This window comes from Pseudopodoces humilis, chromosome 1 (assembly GCF_049639895.1).
Source record: "Pseudopodoces humilis isolate 2021_Gansu_Grassland_sample_001 chromosome 1, ASM4963989v1, whole genome shotgun sequence".
NCBI lineage: Eukaryota > Metazoa > Chordata > Aves > Passeriformes > Paridae > Pseudopodoces > Pseudopodoces humilis.
The window spans coordinates 82,848,294-82,874,925 of NC_142200.1; the positions used below are offsets into that span (position 1 = coordinate 82,848,294).

At 43.2% G+C, this 26,632-nt stretch overlaps 1 protein-coding gene across 2 annotated transcripts in view; it reads left to right on the top strand.

Annotated features, from left to right (window-relative positions):
- The first annotated feature begins 1,885 nt into the window (after positions 1 to 1,885).
- Positions 1,886 to 26,632, top strand: part of ZCCHC2 (zinc finger CCHC-type containing 2) — a 44,318-nt gene continuing 19,571 nt past the window's right edge. For both annotated transcript variants that reach the window (XM_005526469.2, XM_014255593.2), the window contains exons 1-5: positions 1,886 to 2,866; positions 16,542 to 16,653; positions 19,953 to 20,029; positions 22,209 to 22,280; positions 24,898 to 25,010. In XM_005526469.2, coding sequence (XP_005526526.2) covers positions 1,940 to 2,866; positions 16,542 to 16,653; positions 19,953 to 20,029; positions 22,209 to 22,280; positions 24,898 to 25,010 — 1,301 coding nt within the window. In that variant the 5' untranslated portion in view covers positions 1,886 to 1,939. The remainder of the gene's footprint in view (positions 2,867 to 16,541; positions 16,654 to 19,952; positions 20,030 to 22,208; positions 22,281 to 24,897; positions 25,011 to 26,632) is intronic.

Genomic DNA, 26,632 nt, shown 5'->3' on the forward strand with positions numbered 1-26,632 from the left:
TAATGACTGCAGGGATCTGGAGTGATTCACAGGTCCAGCCCAGCCATAACTGGAAAACAGAATCAAATAAAAGAGGATAAAACAAGTTTATGAGTCTTCATGACACTCTTCTTCACCTCCCTAGTCCTGGGACCAGCAAAGTTGGGAGTCTGGGATGGAAGGGTAAGGTCTGACCCACTTCCCACTCCTGCTCCACTCCTGAAGATTTGGTGAGGACAGTGGCAGTCCCCCTGTGATGCCAATGAATGAGGAGAGCTGCACTGAGTCAGGGTCAAGTCCACCTGTGCGGAAGAGGACTGAGCAGCCACTAGGAATTTATAAACCAAACATGAGCTACCTTCAAATTAGTAATTTAATTTAAGAAATTAAATACATATGTTCTGTACATACATAAAAATGCAGGAAATTGTATAGTCTGTAACCACCACTCAAGATTGCTCTCTCAAATCTGAGTGATGCATACAACACTATTATAATCTGAAAGCCAGTTTCTTAGTTGTGTAATAAAGCTCTTCATCATAGCATGATCAGCTTCTGCACAAACAGATAAGGGGCAGTCAGCTCTGGCAGTTTATACTTTGTGGTTGTAAGCAGTTCAGGGATGCTACTCTGCAAAATTGTAATTAAAATTAATTTTATTCTTCACTGTGCTGTTAAGCAAGCCACAGGCTTGGTTCTCCTTTTACATACACCTCCTTTCTGTAACTGTGCGGGAATCAAAGTGAAAAGCATTGCAACTTTGTGACTACTCAGAGTACTGCTTAATCTTGTAATTGTAGGCTTTTCATCGTGAAACACAACAGTTGGGAACACAACTGGGGGAATGAGAGCGCAGCAAGCCTGCTATTTCCTAACAGAGTATCCCTAAGCCATTTTGCTGTACTGTATTTTTTTCTGCAATTTTTCCTTTATTTCTCTATTTAAAAAAAAAAAATGGGTGAAAAGCCACGATACTGTAGCAATAGTAATTTTTAAAAAGGAGACATCTTACAACAGCGGAAGTTTCAACTGCACTAGAATTTAGAAAATAAAAATTAGAAAGGCCTGTAGCAGCCATGTTTCCACACTCAGCATTGTTCCACCACCATCGGCACGGCACAGCTCTGGGCCAGCTCCCGCCGGCTTTGGGCAAACCCACGTGGCTCTGCACACCAGAGCCACCAGCCAACGCACGGCCTCATCTCAGGGAAATCTTTTATCCAGGAGATAGGGAGGCTCGCTCGGACTGGTCCCAGGCGAACTGCTGACCGGTTCCCATCGGCGTGACCAATGGAACTCCGCGGGCAAACGCGAGGCCCGCTCCCGTTCCCAAAGCGGCCGCCGGTCCTCCCTGCTCCGCGCGCTCGCCGGGTCGCGGCCGCTGCGCCCGCGCGTGCCCGGGGCGCGCCGCGCGCGCAGCCCCGCGCACACCGCCCCGCCCCGCCTCGCGCCCCCCGGCCCCCGGCCGCGGGCGGGCGCGCGCGCTGACGCGGGCGGCGCCCATAGGCGGAGAGGCGCGCGCGCGCTCAGCCCGCCACCCCCCGTCCCACTGTCCCCCGCCGGGAGCTCGGGCCCCAGCCGGTCCCGCCGCGCCGGCCCAGAGCCGCGAGCACTCCACCGCCGGCGCCTACCGGCTCTGCGCGGGCGCCGGGCACAGGCGGGGAGAGGGGGAACCGCCGCGGGAGCGCGCCGGGGGGAGGCGGGGGCGGGGGACGGCCGCCGCCGCGAGCGAGCCCCGCCCCGCCACGCCCCGCCCGCCCACTCCCCGCTCCCCGCCCGCCGGGACCGTTTCGGCCGCCTTTCCTCCCCGCTCCGCGTGCGCGCGCCGCTCCCGCGCCGGCCGGGCCGCATGAGCGGCATGAGCGGCTCCGCCTGAGTGCCGCGCGCCGCCACCTCCCTGCTGCCGCCGGGTCCCGGCGGGCGTCGCGTCCTCCCCGCCCCGCCGCCGAGGGTGCTGAAGATGAAGCTGCCCCTGAAGCAGACGAGCCACAAGGCAGCGGCGGCGGAAGATGCGACGGCGGCGGGGTTGAAGGAGCCCGGCGGTGCCCTGGACTGTCACCTCCCGCTGCAGCAGCAGGTGCCCCGGGCCCGCGGGGGCGCCGCGGCGGCGACGGGGAGGGGGTGTGGGTTGGAGAGGCCGAGCCGGCTGCACGGCCTGGGCCCGGGGCCTGGGCCCGGCCCGCCGCCCCCCCCCCCCTCGCTGGGCGCTCCGGGCGGCGGCGGTCCCGGCTCGGCGGCCGCCCGCACCGATAAGGAGACGGTGTACGAGTGGTTCGGGCTGGTGCTGGGCTCGGCGCAGCGCCTGGAGTTCATGGTGGGGCTGCTGGACCTGTGCAACCCGCTGGAGCTGCGATTCCTGGGCTCCTGCCTGGAGGACCTGGCCCGCAAGGACTACCACTGCCTCCGCGACTCGGAGGCCAAGGCCAACGGGCTCAGCGACCCCGGGCAGCTCGGCGACTTCCGTGACCCCGCCGTGCGCTCCAAGCTCATCGTCTACCTGGCCCTGCTGGGCTCCGAGAACCGCGAGGCCGCCGGCCGCCTGCACCGCCTCCTGCCCCAGGTGGACTCCATCCTGCAGAGCTGCCCGGCGGCGCGGCGGGCCCCGGCCGAGGAGGAGGAAGAGGAGGAGGAAGAGGAGGAGGGGGACGTGGTGGTGGTGATGGACGGAGCCGCGGAGAACGGGCAGGCCGGCCTCCCCGCCGCCCAGGGCCTGGGCTGCGGCGCGCAGGAGGAGCTGCTCCTGCTCTTCACCATGGCCTCGCTGCACCCGGCCTTCTCCTTCCACCAGCGGGTCACCCTGCGGGAGCACCTGGAGCGGCTGCGGAGGGCCCTGTGCGGGGACCAGGAGGAGGAGGAGGAGGAAGGCTTCGGCCGCCACCCAGCCCAGGTAACACCGCGTCCTGCGCTCTTCCTGCTGCGCCATCTCAGCGGGTGGTTTCGTCCTTCTTCCATCGCTCCCTCCCGTTTTTGTAGGAGCGGCTGCTTGCTTTCCCCGAATCCCCCCCATTGGGATGTGGTCCCTTCCGTCCTCCCCCTACCACGGCAGTGTCAGCCCCGGCCGCCCCCATAGCCTGCTGCGGAGTGTCTACTACGAATTTCTTGGCGGGGGGAAGGGTTGATTTTCCTAGCCTGCCATGCTTTCTGGAACGCTGTTTTTTTTTTTTCTGGAACTCTGCCGTGCTGGAGTGCAGGGTGCACAGTACTGAATTGGCTGCCTCGTACGCTGTAGGCCACTGCACGAAGCAGGAATACAAGCAACAGCTTGACTAAACTTGTAAAAACAGAAATAATAAGAATGCTAGAGACCAGATTGCCTAAGAGAGCATTCTCTAGGGGCTTCAAACCAATAGAACACGTAGAAATATTTTTTTTTTGTGTGGAGCCTGCGTCCTTGCCCCTTCCTAAAATGAGACACAGGCTTGAACTTGGCAAGAATCAGGGCAGCAGTTGGGTCACCAGCTCTAAGGCTGGTGTTCTCTGAAACATCATGTTCAGCGAGATGGCTGACAGCATTGGGGAAGGGGTGGTAATGATTCCACTAAAGAAACAAATTAAGATATCACAACTGGTGCTTCTGTGCAGAGAAAAACTGGGGGTTTTTTGTGTGGCTGTCAGGAAACAGCAAAGCTCACCCTGAAAGCAGATGTGCCACTTGTTGCTAGGATGTGGCTGTCACCGGGGATGAGGACTTGCAGTGAGTGACAACAGAAGCATTCTCCTGTGCAGTAGCTCTGTTTAAGCAGATGTTTTCCCCCAATGCCATTCACTGCTGCCCTCTTGATGAGCACTGGCGTTAAAAATTGCCCCATATTTATGCAGCCAAGCCGTCCTCATGGAGCTCTGCAGTTTTTGGTCTATAGATGGCCTCTCGTGCAAAAGGGAAGGAAGGGCTGGAACATGGGTGTTTATAGTTCCACTGAACCCATCACGTTTCCATGAGTTACTTGGCAGAAAAGGGTACAAAGCAGTAAGGGTTGGGGTTTGGGGATTTTGTTTTTAATTTGCTTGCCGTGCAATTTATTTCAGCGATTTGTAGAAAACTTATGCATTGTCTGCAGTACGAAAGGAATGTTTGCTAAAGATGGGGTATGCTCTTCAGGGAGTACTCAGAGGAGACAGGGATCCATTTCTAAGTCTTTAGATATAGTAACTAAATGCCTCTATCATTTAAAGGCCAAAATGCATTTGGCAGAATGGGCAGATGTTACAGGACTTAAATCACAATGAATTTGGAGCATCGGTCCAAAAAGTGTTTATTTTGGCTCGTTGGCCTGTGTCTAGTTTTATTCCAGAATTAATCCTGAAAGTCCATCTTTCCGGGGAAAAGATTGAATTGCAGGAAGTGGTAAGACTGGACACTGTCCCTTCTGGGTTTCAAGTGCTAGTAACCGGAAACATACTTCCTGCCTGGAACTGGCACAGCAGTTGTAGCTGCTTATTGTGTCCCACCAAATGCAGTTGGGAGAGCAGGCTCTCGTGAACTACTGGAATTGAAATCAGTATTGTGCGGTGTTCTGGCTTCAGCATAAAAGCAGCTGTCCAAGTTGTGGTTTTGTTTACTCGGGGAACACTGAGAAACCCGAGTCAGCTTGGCTGAACATGCACATCACATACACCGTAGTCGACAGAGCAGTGAAACGGCAACGCTTCCGTAGGCTTTCCTCCCCCTCCCCCCTTTCTTAATGGCTAATTGTAAATACAGCACAGCCTTTCTGGGAAATAATGGCTGACAGGGAACAGAGGGATCAGTGCGTTTCTGCTGAGTATTTTCAGTCAGCGTTCCACGGTGACGGTGGGCCCTTCGCAGATAAAACGCTGGAGGAGATGGAGCCGCTAGCAGGGTTGAAGATTTCCCTGGCAAAACGTTGCCGTAGCATTACATTGAACTTGATTTAAAATCCTGTCCCGGCCTTCATTAATCTCTGAAATTTGAGTGCCTTCAGGGCTCTGCGTTTGTGAACTAGAACAGTTCATAAAAACCTCTCTGAAATTTTATTCGGCTGGGCTCGTGTCAGAAGGGCTGGGCTCCATCTCCGGGAATAACCCGCTCCGTGCCGGGCAGCCCAAGCGGCTCCACTCGGGAGCCCTCGCCGTGGTCGCGGTGCTCCCCGTCCTGTCCACACGGGAAGCGCTCGGGCGGGAGGGGGACGGCGGCTCCCCCGTTAGATGGGTACAGCCAGGAGCGGCGGGAGGAGGAGCGGCGGTGGACACGGCGCCCCAACCCACCGAGCACCGTCATGGCCCGGGGAAAGGGGGTGACCCTTCTCCTTGTTTGGGGGCGGACGGTGGGCCACGGAGAGCCCGCGCCCCCTGAGGGCGCTGCCCCGCCGTGGCGGCGGAGGGCCGCTCCGCCAGCCCCCTGCGGGGACAGGGATGCGGTGACCCATGGTGGCCGCCGCTTCCCGCCCCGTCCAACATGGCGGTGCTGGCTCCCGGTCACGTGCCCCTGGGGCGGCGCCCGGCCCGGCCCGCCGGGAAGGGGCGGTGCCGCCGTTGCATAACGGGGGGGGGCTCGGCCCTGCGCCCGCCGGGACCGGCGGGAAGCGGCTGTGCGGGCACTGCGAGGGCCTGCGTGTCCGGGCACAGAGGGCGCAGCGGCAGTGTCGTGCACAGGGACTGCGAGCTCAGCTTTGGGCTTCCCGTGCTTGGCTCTCGGGCGTTCTCAGCTCCCGGCTTCTGACCCGTCGGAAGGTGGTCACTGAGCCGCGTGGTTCACCTGGTGGTTCACGCGAAATACTAATGTGTTCCTAATGTATTCCTGTGGCTGGCAGCAGTGATGCGAAGTCAGCCTGCAGACTTGAGGGAGTTGAGACCTGGAGTAGAATCAGGTGGTTTGTTCGGAATTCTTTAGGGCAAAGGACTGTGCTATTGCACGTGTCGTATCTAACAAAATGGCTCGGTTTGAGGTTTCAAGGAGCTGTAACGCCCAGCTTTAGTGAACACCAAGGCTTGAGAGGTTCACCTGCGAAGAATTTGTGGGTGGTTTATGAGAACATAAAGCAATTTGCTTTTCCCCATTAACGGGGTTATGTTTTCTGGTTAGGGTCTGTGTTGTCTGATAAAATCGAGCTCACAATAAAGTTGCTTCATGACAAAGGGTTAACAAGATTGTTGCTATTTTTAGTGTCTTATTTCAATGATTTTGAAAAATGTAACATTTCTTAGTAATGCATTTTAACAAATTCAGCTCAAAATGGAGGAATTCAGAAGTTGTGGGAGGTAGGACTGCTGGACTGGGATGGGCAGAGCTAGGATTGACTTACAGTTGATAAATTTTGTTTCTTTATGAAGTGTTCTGAATTAAGGTTTGGGAGTTTTTATACTTAAAGTAGAAACACTTGATACTATTTTCAAGTTCTTAATTTAAGGTGTGGTTTATAACAACATCTTTTGGAAAAAAGTCATTGGTGCATTAAGGTGGAGAATATAAATGTTGAATATAAAGGTGAAGTGTAAGAATAAATCAGCAGTATTCGCTGCTTAATAAAAGAAGGGTTAATGTGCAAAGATCCTGTTGATACCACAGTATATTGGTTTAAGTAACAGAATGCATAGCTTAACTCTTGCATTGATTATTTTTGTTTAATAAGTGCATCATTATCAAAGCAGTTTGACTTTATTGTTCATCTTTTTCCATCCTGTCGGATGTCTGGGATCAAAATGCTGAAATACTGAAGGAGCTACGAATTTCAACAAACATAATAAATGTGGCATGCATTAGGCACTGGAACACTTTATCAGGCATACTTCACAGGAGTAGAACCAAGGTTGTGTTGAAGTAAGCAATCTCCTGGAGATAATGGTTTGTTGAATAGTCTTATAATTAGCTGGCTGGAGGATTCTTCACAGAAAAGTCTCTACTTGTAAACAAAGGGAAAGTTTCTATTTACAGAGTATTTTTCTTAGTACACTTCTATTTATAGGATATTTTGTGTGCAGATTAGAAGAGTGCTTTTATAATTGATCTTCAGTCACTTGCAGCAGAATAAGGTAGTAGAATTTAATTTTAGACTCTAAGCTCTGTCTGCAGTGCAGTGTTTTTAGTGTCATAGAGTTGAGTATAAGGAAAAGTGTGTCTTCAGAGTCTGGTTTAAATAAGCTACATAAAGATAAAAAATGTCATTTTACTCTTGGCAAAGATCTTTTAAATGGTGATGCACTCCAGGGAAATACAAATGTTTTACAAGTTTTGCATGCTGAGATGAAAAGTATTCCAGCTGCCTCAGAGAACCTAACAGCCTTGTCTCTGAACAGGAATTTCTTGGTCTCCAAACAGGAGTTAAGAATTTCCAGAAATATTACTGGAAGTCTCTGGAAAGGAAGTCATAGCTAGATAAAAGACAATGGCTGAAATGAATGAGTTCTACCTAAATGTGGATGCTGATGCTCTAGGAAATTGCAGAGTAAAAGCTTTTACTGCTTTGAGCTGTTTTAGGTATTTTATTCTAAATACGAGTTGTTAGTACAAGTTTGTAGCCTTTCCCAGTCCCATTATGCCAGAGTTAATCCGCCTCTTGCTGTTGTCCCTGACAGTTTGTTCTCCAGTATAGTAAATGAGTACTCAGGGTGTTGAAAATATACCCCTGACTTCCCAATGCTTGTGCTTAGATGGCTGTAGTTGAGCTGTGGTCTAGTTTTCAGGGTTGCCCAATGCTGACTTATTTATAGGTAGCAGGATCTCACTGGGCTTGGAGCGCAGAGGACTCTCAGCTTTTTCTAAAGATCTGCAGAAAAGGGTGCAGGAAGCAGCGAGTGAGATGGTTGTGTCTGTGAAACCTCTGAAGTCTGTAGGGTTCTGCCTGCTTAGATTTCTCACCTTGTTTGCTTGCCATTATCAGTCTCTAGCCATAGCTGTCCTAGAAAACGCTACAGCTGATTCTTCATTACTGTAATTAAAACAAAATACCTACGTTTCCTTCAAGAATTCGTGAATTTCTGTAGTATCCTCCAAGTCTAAGGGTTTATACTTCTGGAGACCAAAACAGGCAGAGATCTGGCTAGAAACTGCATTCCTATGTGAGTTTCTTCCCTTTCCTCAACCTCTTTATCTTTTTGGGAAAGTAAAAATACTTGGAACAACTAAAGAAAATTTAGTGTCTTGGGAAGTGTTGTAGGAGCAAGTTAACCACAAGACAGAGATTTTCTATCTGGAGATTCTGGACTTTGAAACTATGCTGGAGTGCAAGGATTGGATAAAATGACATATTGCCCTCTGATGGTAATTAAGCATAGTAGTGAAGGCATCGTCCCTTCTGAATACTGACTGTACTTTAGTGAACTACTCTTCAGGAGCAAATGTTTTTTAAATCCTCCTGTCACTCTAGACTGTTATGAGAATAATTTTTTGTGTTAGTCTGAACTGCTACATTCAAGTAATTTTGTTTTGATTCACTCAACTGACGATAGCAAGAGTACTGAAGTTGCACAGAGTTGTTGGATGAGCAACCACGTGGGGATGCAGTCACAGCTGAACTGATGCTTGGCTGTCCCTAGCTTCAAGTTCTCTACTTTGTTATGGACTAGCTAGGTTGGACTGAAACTGTGTTTTAGGTCCTGCTGAAGGCTAGATGGAGGTGAGACTTAGAACACACTGTATTTCTAGCAAACACGAGGTGCATTATCCCCAGCACTGTAAATCATAGGTGTAGCTGCCATGTCTGATACTTAAAATGCACTTGCCACAGGCTGAATTTGTTGGAAGAAGGTTGGTATGCCCTTTTTCTCAAAATTGTTATGGTTTGGTAGTGCTATAGGTTAGTGAGTATGTGATTGCTGAAGATGTCGCATTGGTGTCGTTTTCCTCCCTGAATCAGCTGATGTTCTGTTAGGTTTCTGTCTCCATCATAGTGTTTTGTTGTTGACTCTTACAAGCGAGCTCTTAACATAGTTTCACTGAATAAATGCTGTAAAGTACTTCTAGGCACCTGTGCATACTCTCTATGCAGTCCAGCTTAGTGGATGAGTTAATAGGGCAGTTGCACATAATCCATTTGAACTGTATGTTCAGCCACTCAGGCTTTTATTGTACATATTATGGGATTTTATGTTTGGTCACAGAACCATGAAGGGACTGAGGTTGGCTGCAGCCTCTGGAGGTCATCTTGCTTAAGCAGGGCCACTTAGAGCTCATTCCCTAGGACCATGTCCAGATGACCTTTGATGGTCTTCAAGGATATAGATTCCACAGCCTCTCTGGGCACCTTGGGTGCTTGGTCACCCTGACAGTGAAAAAGTGTTTCCAGATGTTCAGAGGGAATCTCCTGTGTTTCAGTTTCTGCCTGTTGCTTCTGTCACTGGTCACTGCTAAAAAGAGCCTGGCTCCATCCTCTTTGCACCCTCCCTTCAGATGTGTGTATACACACACACATACATTTTTATAGATATACGTCTTTTTCTGCAAAGCTCCTCTATAGTCTGTTAGGTCCCTGAGTGTTTGGTGCCTGTAGTTATTCCTGCCCAGGTGTAGGATTTTGCCCTTTCCCATGGTGAACTTCCTGAGATTCCCAGTCAGCCCATTTCTCCAGCTGTGGTTCTATGTGGAATCTATCTGGAATATGTTCTTGAGGTTGATCCTACATGTTAAAAGATAAGTTGACATGGAAACATCTAAGTTGTCGGTTGATTTGACAGAGATAATTTGGTGGGTCTTTGTAGTCCTAGATCTTGAGGCTGATTCTGCTCTAGTCTTGTAGAACAGAGCAGCTTCTTTGCATCTTAGAAGAATTGGACGATGCCTTTGGATAGTTCAAATTTTGCAGATTGGATGGTTTAGCAGCAGTGTCTGTTGGGCATTTGTCTGTGGTCTTGATCTTGCATTTGCCTAGCAGCTTAGCCGAGACAGTGCTGGATTTTTTTTGGTTGTTGTGTTCTGGGGCTGCAGGATCATGTCCAGGGAGGCTACAGTTATCAGTGACCAACTTGGGGCTCAACGAGACAGGGTTCTGCTCAGAAAACCATTTATTCAACACAGGAACAAAAACCCATCTTAGATCCAGAGACAGAGAACCCCAAAGGAAGCAGGGTGGTGGGTTTTATGGGACAGAACCAGGGTGGAGTTTAAGGTTAATTATGTCTAATAGGAACATAGCAAGGGAGAAACCACAGGGGCACAAACCGAATCAGAACACCCTGGGCTGCCACCCCACGAGGGTCCAGGGTGGGGCAACTCTTCCTGGGCTCACAGGGCCCATCCCCTGAGGCAGAGGATGGAATCCACTCTTCCCAGACTTTACAGCCGTGCCTCTCACTTGAACAACACTTATCTGAAACTAAATCTTTGCCTCCCTGGGAGGGGGGCACCTCACAATTAGGGGACAGTCTGTTAGATCTTCAGTGGTCAGCATTAAACAGGTTTTGAAGCATTGCTGCTCTGTATGTTTGCATTGTGAGTATTAAATGCATATGCTGCATTTCCATTTTAAGATGGCCTGTATCTGAGCCACACTCCACAGTGGTGGCATGCAGATGCAGTTGCTCAGAGTGTTGAGTAAGGCTTCATCTCTGCTGCTGCTGTTGTCAGAAGAGGGTTCAGCAGCACACAAGTACGCTGGCAGTTTCACCCGGTTGTTGCTTCTGGAGAGGTGTTGTTGAAGCTTTATGCTACCACAGCTGTGTAGTGATACATCCGCTTATCACAGCTGTGAAGCAGTGAGGGTAGGAGCTTGCAAGGTTTGTTGTAAGCAAATCATGGCTTTGGTCTTGTAATTGGCACCACATCTGTTAATGACTATTCTGACATCACTCAATTTTCTTGAATGTGCAGATGCTGTAATTGATAACACACTATCATGAGTTAGACCTTGATTTTTTCCAAAATGCCTTCTTTCATCTGGCTTAGTCAGTTCCCACTTGTAGATGAATGGATGAGCTGTGCCAGTTTACATCTGCACAGCCTGCAAGGCTGAGTAGTGCTGTCCTCATAGCACACTTACTGTAGTCTTGCAGAAAAATAATATTTCATATCTGGGCATGTGGAACTAATCAAGCTGTCCAGCTGCTGCAAGTGTGTTTCCCTTGTTAGTGCTCATCAGAGCTGATGAATGAGTAGTTCTTCTACGAAAGTGCAATGCAAGCATCAGAAGACTTATGTGCATCAGTTGCTTGCTCATGATGATTAGTGGGCTATCCAATAACAGATTTCACTACATATTGCCAAAGCAATGCCAGCATGACATTGTTTGATCAGTCATTGATAGAAGGCAGAGTTTGGACATCTGACACGTGTAGGTTAGCTGAGATCTGCTCAGCTCATGTGGCTATCAACACAGCAACATCTTTCTCAGCAGCATGTCTCACCATTTTAGATATGTGGTGATTGTGTTACAGACAAGCACCCCTGGGCCCTGGTGACACAAACACTTCTGGACTCCTCTTCAGGAGGCTGATTGGTAGAGTAGGATGGAATAAGTCCATAAGAGGGAAGAGGGTCCCCAGAAAACTGATTGATATTACAGGGTCACCTCCTCTGGGTTCATTAGTAATGCATCCAAATGAGGAGGAAGTCAGACAAAAATACTAGGAGGCCTGTGTGGATAAGTAAGTTGCTTCTGGACAAGCTCAAACATGGAGAGGAAGCCTACAAAGGGTGGAAGGCAGTGACAGATAACCTGTGAGAAACAGACAAGCTGTTTGAGCAGCCAGCTTAGGAAAGCTATGATAGAACTAAATCTAAGAACCATCTTAGAAATCTAAGAACTAAAGAACCATGATAGAACTAAATCTAGCCAGTGATGTCAATGGCAGCAACAGAATTTTCTGTAGGTACATTGCTGGTAAAAGGAAGACTCAAGAAATTGTGAGCCCTCTTCAAAAGTAAATGGCATATTTGGTCACCTGGGATATGGAGAAGGCCGAGATACTCATAAACTTTTTTTGCCTCGGTCTTCACCAAGTACTCCAGCCCACACCAGTGAAGTCACAGCAGCAAAGGCAGGATCTGGAAGAATGAGGAACCACCCACTGTAGGAGAACATGTTCAAGACCATCTAAGGAATGTGAAGGTGCTCAAGACAATGGGATCTGATGGGATGCATGCATGGGGGAACTGACAGTTGAAGTGTCTCAGCCTCTATCCATCATATTTCAGAAGTCATGGCAGTCTAGTGAAGTTTCCACTGACCAGGAAAAGGGAAACATAAGCCCCATTTTTAAAAAGGGAAATAAGGAAGACCCAGAGAGCTAGAAGTTGGTCAGTCTTACCTCTGCCTGGCAAGATCATGAAACAGGTCCTCCTGGAAGCTATGCTAAGGCACGTGGAAAATAAGGAGACATTTGGTGGCAAATGTGGCTTTGCTAAGAGCAGATGATGCCTGACAAATTTGGTGGCCTTCTACATCAGGGTGGTAGTGTTGATAGGTGAGGAGCAATTGATGCTGTCTCCCTGGACTTGTGCAAAGCATTTGGCACTGTCCTGTTTGATAGCCTTCTCTCTAAACTGGAGAGACATGGATTTTACAGATGGACCACTTGGTGGATAAGGAAATTGGTTGGATGGTCACACTTGAGTTGTTTTCAAGGGCTCACTGGTCCAAGCAGAGATGTGTGACATCTGGAGTTCCTTGGGGTTGGTACTGGGACCGGTGTTGTTCAACCTCTTTGTCAGTGACATGGACAGTAGGATCAAAGGCACCCTCGGCAAGTTTGCCAATGACAGCAAGCTGTGTTTTGCACTTGTCACACTGGAGGGAAGGATCTGCAGGGACCTTGACAGGCTTGAGAGAGGAATCTCAGTGAACCTAATGAATTTCAACTAGGCCAAGTACAAGGTCCTGCCTGGTGGCTTGGGAGAATCCCAAGCACAAATACAGGCTTTGTGGAGAATGGATTGAGAGCAGCTCTGAAGAGGAGGACTTGAGAGTGTGGTTTGATAAGAAGCTCAATGTGACCTGGCAATGTGTGCTTGCAGGCTAGGAGTACAACCACATCCTAGATATTAGGAAGAAATTCTTTACTGTGAGGGAGGTGAGGCACTGGAACAGGGTGCCTGGAGAAATTGTGGCTGCCTCATCCCAGGAGGTGTTCAAGGCCAGGTTGGATGGGGCTCTGAGCAACAGTGTCTAGTGGAAGGTGTCCCTGCCCATGGCAGAGGGGTTGGAACTAGGTGATCTTTAAGGTCGCTTCCAACCCAAAATATTCTGTGATTGTGTGATGCAGTCCTGGGAAGGGATAAGGTTTTTTTTTAACATAGTACTTGCTTTTGACCATATGAGGACAGATCTGTTTCATACAAAACTCTAGTCTAGGTTGTAAGAGCAGATAATTTTTAGGGTGCTCTCTTAGCTTGTTTCACTTTCAAGGAGAAGTGTAGTTAATCTTCCAGCCCATCAGGAAGACCTGTGTGATTATCAAATTAATTATCTGGAAGCTGGTTTGGAGCCATCCACATTTCCTACTTCACTATATTTTAATCACTAGCAGCAGCACTGTGAGCTGCAGTAGTCTCACAGTGACAAAGGCTTATGTGAGAGTTAACCTTAGGCTCGTGTGTATTGTGTGAACATGGAGTATGTTGTATTCATTGACAGGAAAGGACCAGCACAGCTAGTTCTGTACAGCATGACCTTCCTCAGCAGCGTACCAGGCTTTAAAGGACTTGTGTTCCTGGTGTGATTGGCACCAGGTAGCAACACACGATGCCACTCTTTGGCCCTTGAGACTACCTAGACTTTGCAGTCACTTGTGCTCTAGTGTTGTCTGCTCTGACAGTGAAACCTGTGTTTCAGTTACCTATGAGTTTGTAGAATTATCACAGCAGGTAACGCCAAAAGTGGAGAGTTGTAATGCAGCTTTAGACAGGATCTGGAGCTTTGCAGGCTGTAAGCTCTGCTCTGGATTTCCCACTGTCTGCTCCTACGTTGCACTAGCTATTGTGAAAGCCAGCAGTCACAGAATACACACAGAATACACACAGTAATATACACACAGTGTATATTACTGGTTAACTTTGGAGGTGAAGAATTTTTCAAGTGAATAAATAATGAATTTATTATAGTTATAATTATTTTATAATAATGGACATAATTATTTAAATAAGGTTTGAAACATTTAATATTTTGTAGTTTAGGGGGTTTTCAAGTGCAGTTGTAGTTTGCCTGTTACAGAGTGCTGCCATGGATAGAAAAATAACCATTCTAGAATAATTCACTGCAAAAGTATTTGAATGCTGTTACAAAGATATGATGTATGTGCTAGGTAAGATGCAATTCTCTAGTACTAGAAGGTGTAGCAGCAGTATTTAATGTTTCTTTGACATGAGCTGAATACTTCTTTGAAGTAATTCCTATTTCTGTACATCTCCTAAAAACTGCTCACAGTTTATTTGACTTTTTAACTAGCAATTGTTTTTTAGAATAGGCTGTAATTTGGTTTCTATTAAAACAAATATCCTGACTTTGAATGTGAAAGAAGGTCTGACTTCAGATTTGATTGTTTTTAGATCAGGATGAAATCAAAGTACTTCCACAATTTTCTGTCCACAATTGTTATGAAATGTCTGCTGAAACAGTATCAGTGGGTTTTTTGAAGAGTTCTGGAAGTGGTTCTCTCTAGAGCATGCTTGTGCGTTGGCTTGTTCAGGGTTTTTTTTAGTAAACTGAACTTGAAAATGTGCTAAACCAGTTAAAAATTGCAGTCTCATTGACATACAGCTGTTTTCCTTTCTTTACTCCATGTATGACATTGCACTTAAAATTTATTAGATGTTTGCTGAGATTGTTTACGGAGTGACTGGGTACTGGTGTGAGTTTTATCTTGAAGAAACAAAGCAGGGTTTATATTTTAAATCTGATGGCTTTGAAACCTGAAATTACTGATGCTCAGCTCAGAGCACAAACCACACATCGGTTTGATGAAACAGCTGAAATGTCCTGCAGTGCAGTCTAAAGGCACTTGCTAACTGCTGCTATTGGTGTCACTAATAAAAGTTGGGTTACCAGCATACCAGGGCAGGCTTGATACCTGGACACTTACTGGGTCTGCATGTGTTGGATATACTGTTGGGAGTTGCCACAGTTTGTAACCACTCTGTAGATGAAGTAAAGCTGGTTTAGTAAGATGAAGCCAGCTTTAGCTGATATATCTGTCACATCTGAAGAAATTTGTTGAAGAATTAGCAGGAGATCAGATGTCTTTTGCTGCCTCTGTGCTTCCTCATTCTGGTCTTTCTGTTGTGACAGTCTTAAGGTCCTCTTCAACAAATACAGTAACAAATCTTGGCTGATGATTTGTTTCATCACATTGCACAAGTCCTTAAAAAAACCCAGCAAACCACATATATTCTGGCATTAATTGTTATACTTCCTGAATTTAAAAATAGACTGCTCTCTAGGGATTTATATTTTTTCTCTACCCGTCTGTTATGAATGTCTTCCAGTGTGCTTCATCCTTAATGAAAAAATTAGTTTTCATGCAGACCAGTTCCTAAATGTTTCTGGTACATTCAGTTTTCCCAAACTTGCTATTTAATCAGCTCATGTGTTACACTAGTTACAGATAAACTAAGGTGCTTTACTTGAAACAGATTAATCCAAAATCTTGCTAGTAACTTCCTGTATTTCCTAGTTCTTTCTGGATGTACCTTTCTAAGGCAATGTGTTGTTTCCTTGAACCTGGAATTAAACAGCTGCATTTAATGTTACTGATGTTTTAAAATATTTCTGAGTTCTAGCTTGGTTGGTCTCTTTGCTTGCTTGCTTCTGTTTTAGCAGGACTTGGTCATTGAAGAATGTGTAAATTGATACATTAATGTTTCATCTGAATTTGGAAAAAATTATATAGGCTCTTGTTACCCTAGGGAAACCACTTGTAGTCCATGCTCTTCTAATGCTTTTTTTCTTATTTATCATTATTAGCCTAGATTGTTTTTTCTTCTCTTATCTGTCCACGTTATCCATCTCCTATGATTTCTTGTTGTGTCCTTTCTTGTGCACTGTATTAAACCAGTAATATGTCTTGGTATATAATTCTGAAGTCTGCTTGCAAATGTAGGGGGAGATGTGCTTTTCAGTCTGTCCTTTCCTCTAAGAAAGTTGTTGTTGGTGGCAACTTCTTAGGTTCTGAATGTTTATTTGGTTAGAGATGCATGGATCACATGTTCTCGTAGACTGTCCAAGGAGTTACTTATGATTTCCTATATAGAAGAGGTGGCAGGCTGAAGGTACAGGGCATGGATATAATTGAGGAGAATATATTTAGAATATAGTGGAGTAGATGACTTGACATGTTAGTAGTTGAAAGAGTTCATACTAATAGTAACTTATTGCTTGAGTTCTGAGCTAATGGTCTTGAATTGTCCGGCTTGACACTGTTCCCTATCCTTGTCTGTTTTTGAAATAAGGTCAGTGAAACATTGGAGGTTATAGGTTTGATAAACACATAAATAAAGTAAAAACTGAAATGGCTAATGACTGTCTTTTTGTCATTGTCAAGAGCTTCAGTTTTTTTGTCCTGTGGAATACCAGATAAAGGGTTTGTGGGGTTTTTTTTTGTAATACCTGATGTTTAGAGCAAGCTTTGGTAACAGACCTTCTGCTAAGACATTTCTTTTTTTCTCTTTCTCAATTTAGAATGACTTTTCCCATGGTGACTGCATGCCAAGTAATGAGACCAGTTTGCTAGAACGAACCACAGCACCTCATGATGGACTCCCGATGGCTTCCCATAGACCTCAGCGAGAAGGTATGTTGTCTGAGCTTTCCTTTGAGGAAGGCTTTAAGGGTTTCCTTGAACATTAAATTCTGCTTGGAGTTGTAGACATCTTGTATCTATCTTGTTCCTCTGAACAAGAAGCTGCTGTGATTGGTAAGTAAAATAGCTCCACTGCTGCCTACTTGGTCTTTTCTTTGTTATAACAAGTTGTCATTTGTGTTAGCTGCTAACTACTAGTGAATGCATGAAAATGAGCTGCAAATGGGCTTCCCACTGAAAAGAAGGGGTAGGATTTGGGAGAAAACAAGAACATTTAATGCAGCTGTATTAACAGTATTTAGATTTTTTAAAGCAAAATTAAACACAAAAATTAGGGAAGCAGTCGATAAATTTTGCTGCTTGATTCAGCTGTATTTGATGAAATTAAAAAAAAAGCAACAACTAGATAAAACCACATATTAGCAGGTTTTACAGAAATGGCAGTTTGGAGAAGTGAAAGGCTTCATAGAAGTCGGTGTTTTGGCTCTGTTGGGGAGAAGAACAAGGCTTCTGAGCATAAACAAAACTCTGATATGCAATTGCCAGCACAGTTTCTTCTCTTTGAAGAAATGAGCATTATTGAAAACAGATTTATTCTCACCCTTTTTTCTTCAAGAGGATTAGCAAGTCACTTGTCTACTCAAAATTAGTCAACAGATAGTCTGCAGATAGCAAGGAGCCAACAATATGGAAAAACGATTGCTATTCATTTTGTCCTCATAAATGTCCTTTTGTCTCTTGTGTGGAGATTTAACTGCACTTTGAAGGCAGACAATTTGAGAGTTTTTGATTCCTTGAAAAAAATAAAACCACAGAGAAAGATTATGGCAGATTACAGACAACAAACCTGTTTCAATTCCTTTTATGGAGTTCAAAGTGTTCGTATTCATGAATTAGAAACCTAAAAGGGAGAATCTCTTTTGGTAACACTCTCAAATTAATAACAGAAGCCCAAAAAAGTTGAATAATTTTATCTAGCAAAAAGCTTAAATATTTTTCCATTTGTATTATCATAGTGAGAAACCACAGTGAAGGATCAGAATAACTTTGTGATATTTGCTACACAATTACATGGTAGAGACTCCCTGCTATAGAAATCTCCTTACTGGGTTAGAAATACCACTGATAGTAAAACTCAGGTTTTATTCTCAGCTGTGATGAATATGAATTTTTAAAATCTTGACTTAAAATGGAATCAGTGTCACGTATACATGCTTTACTTAATCATCCTGGATGCATGTGCTGTGTCCAGAATAGATGTAGAGATGCGACACGCCTCACTGGTTTGTGTATTCAAACTTTTCTGCCGGTCTAGCCATTTAGAATATTTAAAATGTCAATGTGGAGACAGAATTATAAAGGAGTCTGTTGAAACTGTAGAATTAAAGGTGTGCAGCAACAACAGTGTAATTACCTGTTGTATCATGTATTATGATGAAGTGTGCAGCAGAAAGAAGTTAAGGAAGTTGAAGGTACTCCATTGTGTAATAAATTTTTTTATACCTGAGGACAAATTTTTAGCATTGAGAACACTCAATAGTCTAAAATAAGCACAGTCTCATTAGGGAAGAAAAGCTTGTCTGTGAATGTTAATGGTCTTAGTTTCCTAATTGTGTATGCTAAATATATGCATGTAGTGGAATGCAATTTAAACCACTATTCTCAGTTCCAGTCATGGGAATCAACTTCTTAATTAACTTATGAATATGAATTCCGGTATCAATTTGAATGTTAGCCATTAAGAAATTTTACTGCACCAGATTTTCGTTGTGCCATGGTCCTTCTTCAAACAGCACTTTAGTCTATACCAGACATGTAAAAATTAAGGTCACTAAATATTCATCTTTTCATAAAATATTGATATTGTCTGGCATCTTTAGCTCATCTCAGATTTCTTTCCTTTGTAGTAATAAATCTTCATTAACTGGTGTAAATGAAGTGCTTGTCTATCTTCCTAACTCCCAGCTAGAGTATTTCAGCCATTATACACCAGCACACTATTTGTCTCTCTAAGAAAATTGGAAGCTGTAGCACTATCACTAGGCTTATTTGCTGGCTTTTTGTTCCTTTATGGAAGTTGCCAATACTTATTTCTCTTAGAAATGGCATGTTTGATAGGGGTGAGACTTGAATTGTAACTGTAACAAAATTAATTTTAAAATGTTTACTTTATATTAGATGGTAATTAGCTAATATCCATTAATAAGTTTTGTAGCATACAATTGCAGGAGGTTTAATTTCTTTAGAAAAAATACTGTTGTTATGATAGTTCCCAATATATCCCATGTAAACATGCAGTTAAAAATTGAAAGGAAAACATTAACTGTTAACACCACCCACCTCCCTCCAAAAAAAGGGTTTCTAAAGCATTGAAAGGAAGCACTGATGATGTAGGGTGGGTTGAGCTGCTTTTAAATAAATTTTTTTTCACATGTAAAGATGTGTTCAGGCTTGCACTAGAATAAAATTTTGAGTACTTAGGCCAGTATAGCAGCAAAAGTGAAAAGCCCATCCTGGCTACATAAGGGTTTTATATGGAGTATTACCTGAACCATTCTGTGTGCCCTCAAGAAAACCTCCAGACCCTGAAAGCCATATGGTGCTGCTGTTTGCCAGGTCACAGCTAGAACTCACCTATTGCCGCATACAGTGGGCTGTAGGGAAGGAATGTTAAAGTAGCAAGTACTTACAGTACCTTTCTTCCTTCTCAGTTTAGTTCAATAACACTCTTTACAGTACAGTTGTCGTAGCTTTCTGCTTCTTCTCTTTGTTTTCTGTTTGCTGGCACTCATTTCTGTCTCCTTCAGGCCTTCCCTAACTATTTTTTTCGCCTAAGTACCCTTCAGAAATGTGGTTATTTGGCCTTAGTTTGCCCTCATTTGCTACTTGATGTTTCTGATCCCTAGGTGTAGAAGGCACTGTCTGTTTTTTATCAGCACTTGTTACTTCTTGGAGTAAAGATACAATTTGACTTCCTTTTATTGTCTTTTCACTTAGAGTGGTTATATTGTTGTAGTTATGTGACATTTGGTCTAAATAAGCTCTTGGGTAATGCACAGGTTCCCATGACATGCACTGGCGATGATGTTTCATTAGGCCAGAGAAATACTTGGAGAGAGCAAGGTTCTACCTGCCCCTGGCAGTGTGTTGCAATAAAACAGCTCCTAAGGAAGAGTCATGCTGTGTGCATCAGGATTTGGCCTATGGGCATGCTCAGAGAGCCTGGGAAAGTAGGGAATGGTTTGCAAACTGTCAGTTTTGGAGTGCACAATAAGGTGTTTTTCTTTCAGCTGTACACATTGAGAAGATAACCCTGAAAGACGTATCGAGAAAAAGGGCTGACAAACATTTGGAGTACACATTCAAAGTAAGTGAATAACGTCCAGAATGTTAAATTACTGTCTATGTACTGCAAATACATACAGCTTGTTTATAAAACCTGCACAGGAGGCAATTTTGAAATTCTTTGGATTATCCTGTAATTCTTTTGAATTCTGTGTAAAAATCAGGTGTCTTGTGTAATTGTGGGCATAAAGTGTGAGGGCATAAAGGTGGGGGAAGGTGTAAAACATCAGCCATAGCTGGGTGTGTGACATCACTTCAGGAAACTTGGCTTTTGCTAATTCATATGATTTCTAAAACTAGCCAGTCATTTGCTCAAATGGCACAGGAGCACAATCGTTGTGTCTGCAGCTGTAGATTGCTTTGAATCATATGGTCATCTTGGATCTTATTTCTCAGTGTTTACCATATGAGGGTGGATCCTGTGCTCTTCGAGAAAACTGGAGGTTGGTTCCTTTGTTTTGGACTTTGTTTCTTAAGGCAAAACCAAACAAGCTGGAAAATGGCCACAAACTGGAAGGCCTGCCTAGTATAGTTTTCATCTCTTGCAGTAGCTAAGGGCAGCATTCATTAAATAATAGTTGATAAGGCTGCTGGTGGTGATGTTCTAATTGAATCAAGATAGTAATTTTCTTAGCAAGGGCTGACTAACACTGAGTCATTGTGTCAATAGATGTGACTCTGGTAGTATACCAGATTTGAAGATAAAGTTAAATGTTCCCCTTTTTCACCCAAAGAAGAATGGTTTGCAGTAAGCATTCTAACTCACCACTTGATATGGGTTACAGGAGGTCTTTGAAGAAGCAAACTTAAAAAAAGCCATTTTGAGCTGAAAGTGGATGTGTTGATCCCAGAGCTTGGTATTGAATCCTGTGATACTGTATTCTCTAAATGAATGCATTCTTCTTTTGTTGAGGACAGTAATATATGGAATGTACCCTTCAAAGTCTTTAATGTTAACCAAACGTTTCAACCATGTCATAGGTTTTTTTTCCAAATAGTCTGTGAAGTGAGTACAAAGTAAAAATACAGTAGGAGGTGGGAAAATTTTGTACAGAATGCCTATATGGATTATCAGTATTTAATGTCAAAAAACTATTCTAAAGATTTAGCATGTAGACAGATTTGACAGTGGTTTTGAATTTCTTTGTTAAAGGGGGAATGTGGAGATATTCTGGCAAGTATTTCAGTAATCTTGAAATTCCATCAGTTCTTTTAGGAAGGAGTTTCCTTTCCTCGTCTGTGCAGGTATATACTGTGCTCTTCACTGTAGATAATTTTGTGCTTGCCCAGACACTGTTTTTTTAAGGTTTTAACAGCAATTGTAGTCATGGCTTCCCAGCTGAGGGCACCAAGGGTAGTTGGAATTTCTGGGAACTATGCTGAAGGCAGTTTGTGATTGACATTTCTCTATCAGTTCTTGAGAGTAAATGAATGTTTATAATTGTCATGTCCACTCCTGTTACCTGTATCTTCCCATGTAACTAATTGGGCCCAGAAGTGGGCTTAAAGCTGGGCAGCACTCATCTAACCAAGCTTACTTATTTTTAACTGGAAACATGCATGTGAGGGTGATGTTTTACTACTTGCATGTCATGTCAGAACAATAAGCTACTGAAATTTTATACAGGCATATGCCAAAATGTTGTCTGATTCTTGAGTGCCTTCTTTAGTAACTTGCAGTACTTTTTATGACTTGTAGCTTAAAACAACTTCTATGTGACTGTGTAAGATTTGTGTCTGAGGCAGATAAACTTATTTTTTAGGTAATATAAACAGATTTTTTATTGTTTCATTTTGACTCCTAGTAATGACAGTGAGAGCTCAATCCAAAATATCTGATCTACAGTCCTTTTCTCTGGTACCTGTTTTTTGTGGTTTATTATTTCTGATTGATACAAGTCCCATAACTACAGAGCCTTCTGCCAGGCTTCTCTCTGAGTCAGTAATCTTCAGGGACTTCATTGTATTTCCCTGAATTTGTCCATGCTCCCTTTAGCCACAAATAACATGAAGGTGATCCTAAAATACACACTCAAAATTAGCATGTCTTTGGAAAAGTACAGCCTTATCCCCGTTTTGCCTGGTGTTTGCTTAATTGTGAGTGTTAACTCGGAGATCGCCGAATTTATGGAATTGTTCTGAAAAGCTAATTGCTATGAAATTTGGAAAAAGAAACTTTCCTCTTTTTTCCTTTATTCTAGGTAACCTGGTCCGATTTTTCAGTAACATGTGTAACAAAAACACATCAGGAGCTTCAGGAATTCCTCCTAAAAGTATGTATTCAAATATGAAAGTAGTCTTTACACATCAGATTTATAACTTCAGAAGTAGTCTAGGAGAGTTATGATTTCTGGGGTATAATTATAGAAACAAAAGCATGCTAGCAGATTCCTATACTTCACAATTGTATTAACCATTTAATTACATCAGTTGGAATGAAGAATCTTGACAGGAGGAGCAGTCCTGCAGAATGTTTGAATTTTTCAGGTGATTGCTTGTCTCATCCAAAATGTGCTTAGAGTTTTAATTCAAGTTCCATAAAACTACTAGATGAGTTTTTAATATTCCCCACAGAGGTCATGTATAGGTACAACCACTGGTCATTTGCTTGTGTTCTCATTAGAAGGACCTTGAAGAGTGGAATTCGTTACATTTAATTAATGAGACACAGCCATAAGCGTAATAGTTTTTAATTCAACTGTTGTATTCTTCAGTAGAACAAAGGAAGTTTGTTCATCATCACAAAGAGTTCAACTTGAGGAAAATCTAGCATGTATGTGCATGTGTGTCCATGTTTAAAAAAGCTAAAAGTTCTCTCAGTTGTTTTCCCCCATGCTCCAAGCAGAGAATACATTTATATTCATTGGCCAAGCCTTTAGTGTGATGACTTCAAACTGTGTTCACTGCCAGTGTCTTAATATTTTGGGTTCCACCTATTATGGGAAATTATTCTATGTTTAAACTCTTCCTTATTCAGGGCAGTAATGAGAGATCTGTTTTGAACATATTTTGATGGCATCTGGTGTCCTTAACTGCAGTGTTAATTGCGAGCAGAAAGCCAGTCCCTGTACAAAGGTCATTGTCTTGTTCAGTTTAAATTATCAGCGTGGTTTTCCAGTATTCCAGAAATGAAGCAGTGAATATTCACAACTACTTTAATCTAGTTGAATATCTGGTTCTAAGAGTTCCCAGAGCTTGGTTTGTGAGGGTTTGAATTATGGATGGCATGTCTGGTTGCAGGTTACCCCACAGCATAGGGTACATGCATTTTCACCTCAAGAGAACCCTAAAAACAGTATTTCATACAGCTCTGGGATGAGCATTCAGATGCATGCCTCCTGTGCTCCCACTTGTGTAAGACAAACGTAAGTGTCTGAAATTGACCTCCTAGAACCTACTTGCTCCCTGGAAGAGCCAGGAAAGCAGACATGATCCAGAGCTGTTTGACTGCTGTAGGGTGTTCCATGTGCTGGCTTGACTGCTCCAGCAATGTCTTAAGAGATGGCAGAACAAGAGGAAGACAACCACAAGCTGCTATGAGCTTCCTGAGGTCTTCTGTGGAAAATGTGCACAACTGAAAAATATATTTAGTTTGCATTGGTTTGATAGCTGCAAGTATAGAAGAGAGAATTGTTAAATAAAGCAGGATAGAACTTACACCTTGCTTTAAAAAAGTATAAAAGTATAAATGTCCGCTTCATATGCCCTTACATTTTGTCTTTTTGTTGTTCTTGTTCCAATCTACATGGCATTGTTAAATAGTATGTTCAGTTTCCTAGGGACAGAAAAGAATGGTCAAAATAGTTGATGGAAAATTATAATGCTGCATGTAATAGAAATAAGATAATGGTAAAAACTGTTTCAGGATAGAAGCATTGGTGGGAAAACTAAGGTAGTAAATGGCATAACTTGGATGCTTTATATTAGAGATTGATTTCTCTTAGGTGATAAGCATGAAAAACCTCTTTGCAAGTAGGAAATTACCCACATATGTGGAAGGACTAATAAGCTTGTAAGTAACAAGGCTATCCCATTACCTTTAGCTAAGTGCCTAATCTTGGCTTCATATAACTAAATCTTTAACTACAGAAGGAATTGCATTCCTTTGCAAGGAGTTTTAAAGACAAGAAGTTAGCTGTTTTCAGAGACAAATCTACATACAAAACACTAGGATAGATTTGCTCACTCCCACACTTCTGCAGTAAATTTCTGGTACCTTTTGGCTTTGTTTATTCTTCATTTAAAACAGAAATGCTCTTTAGTAGCAAGAATTTTTCCATCTCAACTAGAGCACCAGAAGACCCCACTTTGTTATATTGACATTGGAAAGTTATAATGAATTTTGGTGAGAAGTTTCCATGTTAATAGCAACTGGGGAGGACTTGCTATTAATTAATTAATCTCAGTGTTGCCCACTGAAGTCTAGTGTATTAAATAACTGGTTTCCTTTATACTCCTGTTTATTTAAAATAGTTTAATCTAGCTAAGTGATGATAATGAGTACAGTGCATTCAGTCATGCCTGGTTATTTTTTCATGTTATTTTTAGAATTAATTTCTATGTGTGAAAGATTTAAAGCAATAAATGAAAAAAAAAGGCTGTAAGCTATCCTAGAAAAGACCACAGTATTGGTAGATTTCTGAGTGTATTTCTTTCAAATAGAGCTTTAAACAATTTTATGCCTGGATTTACTGTGAGGATTTACAGCAAAGTGTTTCTCTTGCAAAATTATATGATGTTGATTTGTTGTACCTTTGGTCTGTAAAATACCTCACTCAAACTGGAACAATTGAGTTTCTTGTTGATACCAAAAGGTATAAAGACGCGTAGTGGACAAATACGGTCTTTAAAATGTCAACTACTCATTTTTCACATTAACCTTTTTCTCAGCTCCCAAAGGAACTGTCTTCTGAAGCATTTGACAAGACTATTTTAAGAGCACTAAATCAGGGTTTTCAGAAGAGGGAGGAACGAAGGCATGCTGATCTTGAGCCCATAATCAGGTAAATGTTTTAGCAAAAAGCCTGAAATGTATCACCAGAAGAGTGATTGAAGTCAAGCTAGATGACTCCTATGGACAGTGGAAATTCTGCTACCTAAACCAAATTTGCAGAGAAAGTGGGAAGGCAGTGATTGAACAGATACTCTTGACTCTCAGATTTTCTTTGGATTAAGACTTTTACTAGACTTGGTAGAATTATTTCTTTGGAAGTAATTGTACAAGTAGGAAAATATTTGTCCTAAGCAGCATTATATAGCAATGATTGGCACTTGTGGAAGGATACTACCTCCTTTACACAAGGGTATATTTAGAAATACTAGAAACAGTAACTCAGAGCACATAGGTTCTTTTTATGGCAGGATAGAGTGAGAAACAGAATGGAATTTAAAAGGAATAAACAGTAATAGTGAAACATGTATATAAAATTAAAAGTAGCTCATGTATTTGTAAGAAAATGGCCCATACCTCATCATATGCTATTTAGTCATGAGAGAACTTGGTGGTCGAATTCTGTGACTCAGAACAGTAATATGAATTTGGGTTTGCCTGCTTGTTTTTTTGTTGTGGTTTGGTACAGATGCCTTGTTATGTTTGTCCTTTTCAGTCGGGATTGTTCAACCTTGTTGAAAACAAATTATTCATCATAATGTCGTAATGGGGCAGTGTCTCTTAAATTGAGGTAGTTGCTTTTCAAACTCCTACTCATAACGTTCTCTTGGTTTTAGCATTTTGTCCTAATATTTTAGTTAAAGAAGATGTGAAGCCACTCTGAGCCTCAACCACCCTCTCACCAAGTTTTTAACAAATTTTGGTCTATAATATTTGTCTGTCTCTACTGGCTTGATTGTCAAGCCAAAAATTAATCTGTCTGAACAATTTTGGCTAATGAACATAGTGGTTTTAAACCAATAAACCTGTTAAACAGAGGTTGACTGAAGGGAATGTATTGTAGTACAGAAAGGTTGTAAAGCCTCACTGCACAGTAATTACAAACCCAAGAGACTCACTTCAAAGATAACCTCTGAACGTACCCAACTGTGTTAGAGTAAGCAACTGTAGCTACAGTTTGCTGGTTGTGTTGTGACTATACAGGAATGCTACATGAATAATCTCAAGAGAATAGTATTACTGTATTCAAATTCCTTTTTCTTTCAGTGTTAGTTTTAGCATATATACTTATTTGGGAGTTTCAGTATGTGCCCAGTTGCCAAAAGTTGCTCTCCCCTGCCTCTCCTCCAAAGAGATAGAACTGGGTAATGCCTCCTGGCAAGTCATATCTGAGACCTTGGTGTGTGGGAAGTGAAAACCATTCATTGTTGGCCTATTTTCTTATTTGAAGCTAATAGAATTTGTCGCTGACCTCTTGGTGACTCAGACCAGTGCAGAGCAATGTTGAGAATCCCACCCTTTGCTCTTGGAGATAATTATGAAATTCAAATACTAATCTTATAGGTGAATTCGACTTTGTATTTAACCATATGAATGTATTTAAGAAAGAGATGCGTTGTTTTGGGAAAATAAATGTGCTCTCAGTTTAAAAAAAATAAACTTTAAAATACAGAGTCCAGTGCTTTTGGACTCAGTCCAAACTCCTCTTTCGTAAAATGTTACAAGTGGCTAAAA